The sequence below is a fragment of the Rhinolophus sinicus genome, chromosome 5 (genome assembly GCF_057876585.1).
Source record: "Rhinolophus sinicus isolate RSI-liver-muscle chromosome 5, RSI-T2T, whole genome shotgun sequence".
NCBI lineage: Eukaryota > Metazoa > Chordata > Mammalia > Chiroptera > Rhinolophidae > Rhinolophus > Rhinolophus sinicus.
In genome coordinates this window covers 77,276,210-77,285,457 of record NC_142505.1, presented here as the reverse complement: position 1 = coordinate 77,285,457, position 9,248 = coordinate 77,276,210, and the positions used below count along the sequence as shown (strand labels likewise).

Below are 9,248 nucleotides of genomic sequence, written 5' to 3'. Positions count from 1 at the left end.
ATGACGTAGAGCCTAGCAACAGCGCAGACTCCCGGCCGAGTCCGTTATGGCCGCTGTCGCCCTGAGGAGGATGAGTGGGGTCGTGCAAGCGAAGCTGCCGCCCAGGCTGGGCATCCAGGCCCCCGGGGGTTTGGCGCGGCCGCTGGTCCTGGCGTTCCTGCTTGTGTCCGCCACCATGTCCAGTGGTAAAGCGGGCGCGCGCGCGGGAAGTCGGGGAGGGCCGGTGCGCGGGCCGGGAGACAGGCAGGGCCAGCGACAGGGCGCTTCCTTGTGTCCGGGGCAGAAGGCGATGTCCAGATGGGGCAGGGGTCCCCGCGGGCCCGAGGAGGGAGAGTAGGCTGTCTGAAGTTCGGAGTCTGAGGAAGGGGGGTGTCTAAGCGGCCCGAGAAGTGAGGTCGAATGCAGGACCCAGGGAGCAGGGAGCGGAGTGTAAATGGGCGGGGAGGGAGGAGTGGCGGTGTCTGGAGTCCTGAGTGGGTCGCCACAGGGAATGGCGGGCGAGGAGCTCCAGAGTTCGAGGTCCTCTGACCCCTGCAGAATTAGGCGGAGGGGTTTGTGAGGAGCGTCTAGAAGGTGGGGCGGCGGAGACAGGTGCTGAGGGGATGGCCGAGGTTAGGAGGTGGCCGAGGTTAGGAGGTGTGGTGTCTAGAGAGGGTCAGGCTTGGGAAGGGGCACCCAGGGGTCTAACAGGGCCAAGGCAGGACGGTGAGGTCAGTGGTAAAGCCCAGGGTGGGCAGGGGCAGAGACCCGACGGAGCTGATGGAATATTGTGGAGAGCGAACGTGCAGGGCAAAGAGCTGTCTTCCGGTTCTGGTGCGCGTCTCAGGCCTGGGAGGTTCTGGTGCTTGGTGGTAAAGACCAGCATAGTGAGGCCCTGGGCTGCGGAGGGACCTGGGAGGAGGAGAGGGCTTGGGGCAAGAAGAGTCTTTGTAAACATGGCCCCCCTTCCCTGTACTGGGTTAACTGCACAACCCCGCTTCATTTTAATGGACCCATAGTATTTTTAAATTTAAGCTTTTATTATTATTTTTTACTGAGGTATAATTAATATATAACATTATATTAATTTCAGGTGTACGACATAATGATTTGATGTTGGTATACACTGCAAACTGATCACCGTTATAAGTCTAGTTACCATAGGTCCTCATACACAGCTACAAAAAGTTTTTCTCTTGTAATGAGAACTTTTAGGATTTACTCTCTCAGCAACTGTCAAATATGCAATACAATATCGTTAACTATCGTCATCATGCTGTACATTACATCCCCATAACTTATTTGTTTTATAACTGGAAGTATGTACCTTTTGACTCCATTTAGGACCCCACCCCCCCCTCACCGCCCCCAGCCACCAATGTACTTTCTGTATCTAGAGCTTGGCCTTTTTTGTTTGTCTTGTTTTGATTTTGTATTTTATTTTGTTTGTTTGTTTGTTTATTTATTTATTTATTTGGGAAGGGGAACAGGACTTTATTGGGGAACAGTGTGTACTTCCAGGAGTTTTTTCTAAGTCAAGTTGTCCTTTCAATCTTAGTTGTGGAGGGTGCAGCTCAGCTCCAGGTCCAGTTGCCATTGCTAGTTGCAGGGGGCACAGCCCACCATCCCTTGCAGGACTGGAGGAATCGAACTGGCAACCTTGTGGTTGAGAGCCCACTGGCCCACGTGGGAATCAAACCGACAGCCTTCCGAGTTAGGAGCACGGAGCTCTAACTGCCTGAGCCCCTGGGCTGGCCCTTGTTTTGATTTTTTAAAAAAAAGATTCCACATATAAGTGAAATTATATGGTATTTGTTTTTGTCTGACTTATAGCATAATGCCCTCAGGGTTCATTTGTGTTATCGCAAATGGCAAGATTCCGTTGTTTTTTATGGCCGAGTAATATTCCATGTATGTACTTGTATCTCACATCTTCCTTATTCATTCATCCATTGATGGGCGCTTAAATTGTTTCTATATCTTGACTGTTTGCAAACAATGTTGAATGATTAAGTATTTCTTTTCTTAGAAATGTTACATTGTGGATCAAGAGACTGAGGCTTCATTGAGAAATGAAGAAATCTGTAAACCAGGACCTGAGATTTAGGGGGAGCAAATCCACTAATAGGAACTTATAATGATTAAGCAGTATTTTGTTTAGTAGTCCTTTTTTTCTTTCAGGCCAAAACTCAATCCTGCTTTTCTCTCTAAATCATTTTTGAGTTTTGAGGTGAAAAATAGCCTGAAAGGAATAGTGTTCTCTTGTTTGTCAATAGGGGCTGTCTAGCCATACGTTCCTCTACTAAAGCGCTGTGGTTACTTAGGTTTTCCCAGCAGCACTGAGGGCAGAGCAACTGGACCATCCTCCCAGAAGTGTATTTATGTCTGGGGAAGAATTGTGGTCAATTTCCCGGAGGCCCTTTCCTCATTAGTAAACTGTAATGAGGGTTTCCCTAGCTGACGCCAGTCGTGCCTGTTCTTAAAGTGCCTAAGAAGCGTGCTTGTTTTGGTCATTTAATTCTCTAAGAAGAAACTAACATTTAGACATTTACATTTTTTGCTGGGCTTTAGTTGTGTTTAGTGGGAGGAATAGGGAATAGTGTGTCTGCTCCATCTTCCTGGAACCAGTCAGAATTCATTTTAAACATGTTAATTGGAATGTCAGACATCTAAGAGGAGATGTCAAGTAGGCATTTGGATTTATGAGTCTAGAGTTCTGGTAGTTCATGAAAGTCTTTTCTGATGACTTCATTTTCCCCAGAGAAGTTTAGTAAGTGATGTCATTAGTTGAAAACGAGGACAACAGAGAAGCTGTTGGAAGTTTGAGGACAGAGGAAAATATGAATGGTCTCCTAAGGGAGCAGGAGGGTGAATGGGTTAGGGAAATACTATATAATTGCCCACAGCATTGCATGTACACCTGAATTTTTGGCATTGAATTTGGAATGAAATAAAAACAGTGGCATGGTTGTTTATTTATTTCTGGCTATGCTCAGCTGCTTGGTGCAGATGGGGAGTAGTCAGAGGGTTTGATTTAACTCCGGACGTTGCCTTGCCAAGTAAGTGGGACAAAGGGAGCAAGGGGGAAGGGGATTGAAGGTGTATGTAAGAGCAGGATAATAGCTGATCACACAGTTGAATCTGGGTGAAGAAGGAAGAGAGAGCATTGGGCGAGGTGGGTTGTGTCCATGGAGGACTGAAAAGGCGGTAGGATCAGAGAATTAGGTGCTAATGGAGTTAGAATGTGGGGGAGGAATGAGAAGGCTAGGAGATCACGTGGAAATTGAGATTCTGGAAGAATTGTGATGATGGCTAATGACCATGGGAGTGAGAGTTTAGGGTAAAGGGGAGGGCTGGCGCACCAGAAGAGGAAGGTCGAAGATTTTGAAATCAAGATGGGAGCCCTTGAATAGAGTGACCTGGATCCAGGAGCTAAAATCATTGAGAATTAGGGACTTTGACCAGGAGTTGGTGGACAAAGGTGAGTGGGTGATAGCTGATGACAGGAGAAGCAAGGCTGGGGGCACGTAGGGAGGGGAATGGGAGAATGGTCTGAGAGGGGCTTCACCTCCTTTCCTGGAGGGTAGTTCCCTCTCCTCCAGACTCAGTGGTATAAAGATGTGGGAGAAAAAAGAACTGTTAATGAAAAGAGCTGCAGGGAAAGTGTGTCCTTAAGGGAGATTCAAGTTTCAGTTACAGTGAGACAGTGAAGGACGACTGGGAAGAAGGGATTTGCCGTGACTGACTGACCAGAGTGCGCAGTGAAGGGTTTCTGGACACGGAGAGGGTGGGAGATGGCGACAAACTGTGAGCATTCCCACCCGTCAGACCGTGTCCTTTAGCATACGTGGTTATGCTAAAAGTCAAGCACAGAAAAACAGTTTTTTAAAAAATTTAAGGTTGGTTTGTTGGCTCCCAGTTTAAAATTTTTATTTTAAAACATGTTTCCCCACACTTGGGCAGGAAAAATTAAGTATATCAGAGAAATAGCAATTTGTAAATGCCTGAATCATAACTAAGTTGAGGTGATAAATGTAAAAATCCTTTTAAGAACGTACTCAGTTGTAGTCCCTGTTTCTTCCAGTGAAAAATTTCAAGGAACCAACCGTGGAAAATGTTTTATGAGAATTTTACTAATTTAATACATTTTTTACTAATTTACTAAATTACTTTTTTCTGAGAGATTCTATTCAGTCCAATGGAGACTTTTAAAATTTTTTCTACACAAAATACATGTCAACTCTGATACACACACCAGAGTGTATTCACATAAACAAACAGTTGTCTGTTACTGCGTTCGTTTGTGTACATGCACACATGTTGGAAAGCGCAGGGATGATTTGGTTTAATCTTACCCCTATAAAATATTTTCCTTTACTTTGATAGACTTTAAAATATTATGAGTATTTTTAGATCTCATGGGACGTTTTTTAAAAAGTATGTATATTCTTGAAGTTGTTCAATACTACATTAAGTTATAAATTAGACACACTGTTAAATTTCAACAAGTATTACCCTGAACTTTTGGTATGTAGAGTGACTTCTGTAAGTAATTTAACGTTTACTTCAGTAAACTGTGCTGAGTGGGTAGGAAAGTAGGGAAATAAGAGCTTTACATTTTTGTGTCATCTCCGTACTTAGATTGCCGTCCCCAATCTTTAAAATAGTCTAGTTCATACTTAGTTTTTTGAAGTTCCACTTTCCAATTCTTTTCCTTTAGAAGTTTTCCCTTTCTTCTCCCTAAGAATACTTTTCTTTTTTTTAAGTTTGGGAGAGGAGGTTTTCCAGTTCTAGTGTCACTTAGAAATGCTGTCTACATTAGCTTCTCTAGAATTTGTTGTAGTGTGTTGGAAATATTTAAGTTCAAATTTCATACCTAGTTTGTGACCTATTTGAGCTCGGATCAGCCACCTCTCTGTCTGGGAATGGGGTGGAGTCTGGCTGGGCAAAGCTTACTGAAGTCCAACCTCTTTGCGAAATGAAAACAGAAGGGGTGGGTGAGAGCTCTGTGTGGACTTTGCCTTTGTGACCGGAAGTCAACCTCTTTCTGTGTTTCCTTTTTTTCTCTCGGTGGCTGGCTCTGTAATGCAGTAGGTCTTTGCTGCGTTAAGTTGTTACTGTCTGGCAAGGCAGTTGTTATCTGATGAATAATTGACTAAGAAGAAAGGTAACTGGTTGCTGGCTATTAATAGAGACACATTAAATAATCCTCAAGAGCAGGATACAGGGATTTAGCAAAGAGAAATGCTCAGTGAAACATTTAGGTACATATGCTTCTAGCTTGGTGGAGATAAAGTCGGAGATTTCACTTTGATGTTCTTTATTCACTTATTTTAGCTCAGTCGCCGTCTGACTCACAGAGCCAAACTGTACTCCAGCCAGATGTTTCTACTTCAAATCTGAGTGCTGTTTTAAAACCTGAAAACCAAACCAAACCTTCCATTTCCCAAACCAGCACCACTCTCCCTCCCACAACTAGTACAGAGAAAAGTGGAGGGGCCTCTGTGGCCCCTCATCCCTCACCTACCACCACCCAGTCTCCAGAGGAAGCTGACAACAGTGACGCTGCCAGCATGGAGGAGGAGGACCTTCTCACCCTGAACAGTTCTCCGTCCACCGCCAAAGACACTCTGGACAATGGCGATTACGGAGAGTCGGACTACGACTGGACCATCAACCCCAGGGACGATGAGTCCAGCGAGGCCTTGGAAGAAAAAAGGGGCTACATGGAAATTGAACAGTCAGTGAGATCTTTTAAGACCCCATCCTCAAGTGTAGAAGAGGAAGACAGCCATTTCTTTTTTCATCTTCTTATTTTTGCTTTTTGCATTGCTGTTGTTTACATTACGTATCACAACAAAAGGAAGGTAGGTTTGCGATTTTTCAGCCCCTCTAGTTGCCTTTTAATATCTCAGTCGTATTTCTTATCAGTACTTTTGATGACTCAGTTGTTTACTTTTGTCAAGTGTCAGTGGATGGTAAAATATTGAGATGTCTGATCTGTTTATAAATCTGGTGTATTTTAACAAATTACAGAATTAACAATTTACTGCATGTACTTTTAAGAAAAGGAATCAAATTACTTTTTAATGAGCAAAACCAAAACCCAGTGATTTTTTTCTTAAAAAAAGGTTTTATATCTTAGTTTAGCATTTCTACTTCAGTGGGAATACTTTTGGAGAAAGATTGTGAATTTAGTACTTTTAATTAATTAAGCAGTGATATTTTAATAACTGTTTTTCCTGGTTGTAAAAGTATTACATATTTATTTTAGGGATTTCAGAAAACACAAAAAAGCATAGAAAAGAAAATACAAGCTATCACCCCAAACTGAGCATTGTTAACATTTTGGTGTGTTTCTGGTCTATAAATATGTATATAATTCGGACAGATATGTGTACGTTATCTTTTTAAGTGAATTTGATCTCATGCAGAGTTTTGTATCTTTTTACCTGATGAATCAGCATTTTCCACTATCATTAATATTCTTTAAAAATGTGATTTAACAGTTATTAATACATAATTTATTTAGCTATTTTCCAGTTGAACATTTAGTTGGCTTCCAATTTTGGGTTCAGAAATAATGTTGTGATGAACATTTCGGTACTGGAATCGGTTTGCTGGATTCCATGAGGCAAAGGGGGTGTAAATAGGACTGAAGGGATAATTGAGTGTGAGGGTTCATCTTGGCACTCTTAGTCCCAGAGCTGCATAGTTAAGCTTTTCAGATATTAAAGGGAGATCGAATACACAATGACCTTTTTAATACTTACTGGTCAGAAAAATCTCGGTTCTTGACTTTATTGTAATTCGCTTTGTGATTCCTGGCCAGCCATGTTCCCCTTCGGGTGTTGATTTTCTCACCTGAGAAATGACAAAAATGGACCAGATAATTTCAAAATGCCTTATTTGTGGTTTTGAGTTAGAAAACAAGCAAACAAACAAATCCTTTTGGTTATTTGCGGTTTAGTGGTCTATCACAATGTGTGTAAATATTTGTAGGTGTTTGAAACTTTGAGTGCCAGGGATATGCTGTCCCAGTGCTCAGTGGTGGGCCAGCTCTATTACAAACACCTAAGCGACTTGTGAAAACAGGTAGGTTCCTGGACTCCACTGCAATCTACTAACTCATCTCCGAAGATAGAACCCAGGAGTCAGTCTTGAATGGACACTCTATGTACATTAAAATTCGAAAATCACTGTCTAGCCTTGTTTGCATGACAGAACACAAAATAACTCTCTTGTTGTTGATATTTTACTTTTTGTATTTGGGAATCTAGGAGAGAGGTATTTCACTTGTTATAGAACTTTTTAACATCTCCATTTTCTCTTTTGTATATATATATACATATAATTTATTTTGTTTTATTCCAGATTTTCCTTCTGGTTCAAAGCAGGAAATGGCGTGATGGTCTTTGTTCCAAAACAGTGGAATATCATCGCCTAGACCAGAATGTTAATGAGGCAATGCCTTCACTGAAGATTACCAATGATTATATTTTTTAAAGCACTGTGATTTGAGTTTGCTTATTATGTAATTTGATTTGCTTGACTTTTTATACAATACCGTGCAGATGTTTGCCATAGGCATTTGGTATTAAATGAGAGGTGGGTCTCTCTTTGTTTGCCTTGGTGCTTTGGAAATCAAATGTCACAAACAAGGAGTATATAATTTTTTATCTACATTTTTAGAGGTGAATTCAATCAGGTGTCCAAAATGTGGAGCTAAGCATTATCTGTTAGTTTTTATTGTTTTAGATTTCTTTATTGTATTTCTGGCAGTATTAGTAATGCTACGTCAAAAAGTTCCCAAACTTGTAACTAAATTCTAATATGTCTGGTACTGCTGACTCAGATTCTCTTTCTGCCATCCAAATACTTTTTTTTTAAGGGCACATTTCTTTGTGCTCCCAAACTGTAGTCTCTAAGGATGTATGTAATAATAGTTTGCATATAAGGAACATTTTTTTCTCCAGGAAAATTGCTTTGGATAGTTTTGGATAATTTAAACATAATTTAAGATAATGATATTACTCAATCTGAACACAATTTTAGGTCAATTAATAAATGTTTCTAGAAATTCTGGCAATAGAGACTCTGCAGTTTGCAGTGGACATAGACAAAATGTTAAAAAGATATCACTTTTTGGTTTGAATTACTGAGTTAAATTTAGAGGTGGAAGTTGTGGTAAAATATTAAATACATGTACAATTGCTTTTCATTAGCAATTGATTATAGCACGGGTTCCTCCAAGCTTTCAAGCAAGGGGCGGAGTTTAAAATTACATCAGATTTTTTTCACTTTGTTAATTATTTTATAGTAAGTTTGAATAAATTTTAGGGGCTGTTATCACTTAAGTATTATTATATGCAGGTCTTTCAAATTAAAATTATACCTGAATGAAGTTGTATACATAAAGAATATATGTATACGCTGACTTTTTCTCCCCCTGTATTTGTTTTCTTCCTTTTTTTTAACAGCAACTGGACATTATTTGCTGTATTTCATTTTAGCCTGTCTATCACAAAGAATTGATCAATGTGTAAATATGTGATTTGAACCATGGTTGACTTACAAGTGTCACTTCAATTTTTTGAAAAACAATAACCCCTAATATATGTTAAACAAAGCCCAGGTGAGCAAGTGGGCGTGTGCTTTGGGTAGAGATGGCAAAAGCAGGGCAGTCCATCATTTCTCTCGGGTGGACAATTTAGTGTCCTAATAAGGAAGGGAAGCACAATGGAAATACACCTGAGCTGTTTTATTCCAGTAATTTTTTTCATATCTGAAATTGTATTATTTAATATTTTGAATAAGATTTTAAAAAATAAATGGCAAAGATATCAACCCATGATTTATTAGTGTGTTTCAATTTAATGATGGCATGGGGTCCTTTATTTGGGTGGTGATAGAGCGTTCATGCTACGTCTGGAGGAAGCTAAACTGACTAGCTTGCTTTTGTTCCTGTTAACAGTAGAACTGTAATTCCTCTGAATTTCTGTCCAATTTACAGCTAAGTAGTGAAGTTGTAAAGTGTAGCAAAGAAGGATTGCAAAAAGCAGTAAAGCAGCTAAATCAGTGTGTGCTTTCTAGGATTTGTCTCCCTGTCAAAGGCACCCCCATCCTGGAGGATTCCCCTGAGTGGATCCAGGGTTCCTGGGGACATCCGATGGCACAGTCTGTGCTTCTCAAGTCCCAGTGCTGAAGTCGGAGCCTCTGACTTTTAGAGATCAGATCGTAGTTCGATTGAAAATGCGCCCAGAGTCACA

The 9,248-nt window shown here is 40.9% G+C and overlaps 1 protein-coding gene across 1 annotated transcript; it reads left to right on the top strand.

Annotated features, from left to right (window-relative positions):
• Positions 1–8,833, top strand: C5H5orf15 (chromosome 5 C5orf15 homolog). Its single transcript, XM_019740383.3, has 3 exons — positions 1–185; positions 5,317–5,846; positions 7,354–8,833. Exons 1-3 carry the CDS (start codon positions 47–49, stop codon positions 7,483–7,485), a joined length of 801 nt encoding a protein of 266 aa, XP_019595942.3. The 5' UTR covers positions 1–46; the 3' UTR covers positions 7,486–8,833.
• The last annotated feature ends 415 nt before the right edge of the window (positions 8,834–9,248 follow it).

Excerpts from the sequence above, each read along its gene's own strand:
- C5H5orf15 (XM_019740383.3), top strand. The coding sequence starts at position 47 with ATGGCCGCTGTCGCCCTGAGGAGGATGAGTGGGGTCGTGCAAGCGAAG. Across the intron at positions 186-5,316 it reads GTCCGCCACCATGTCCAGTG|CTCAGTCGCCGTCTGACTCA; the intron begins GTAAAGCGGGCG and ends CACTTATTTTAG. Across the intron at positions 5,847-7,353 it reads CGTATCACAACAAAAGGAAG|ATTTTCCTTCTGGTTCAAAG; the intron begins GTAGGTTTGCGA and ends GTTTTATTCCAG.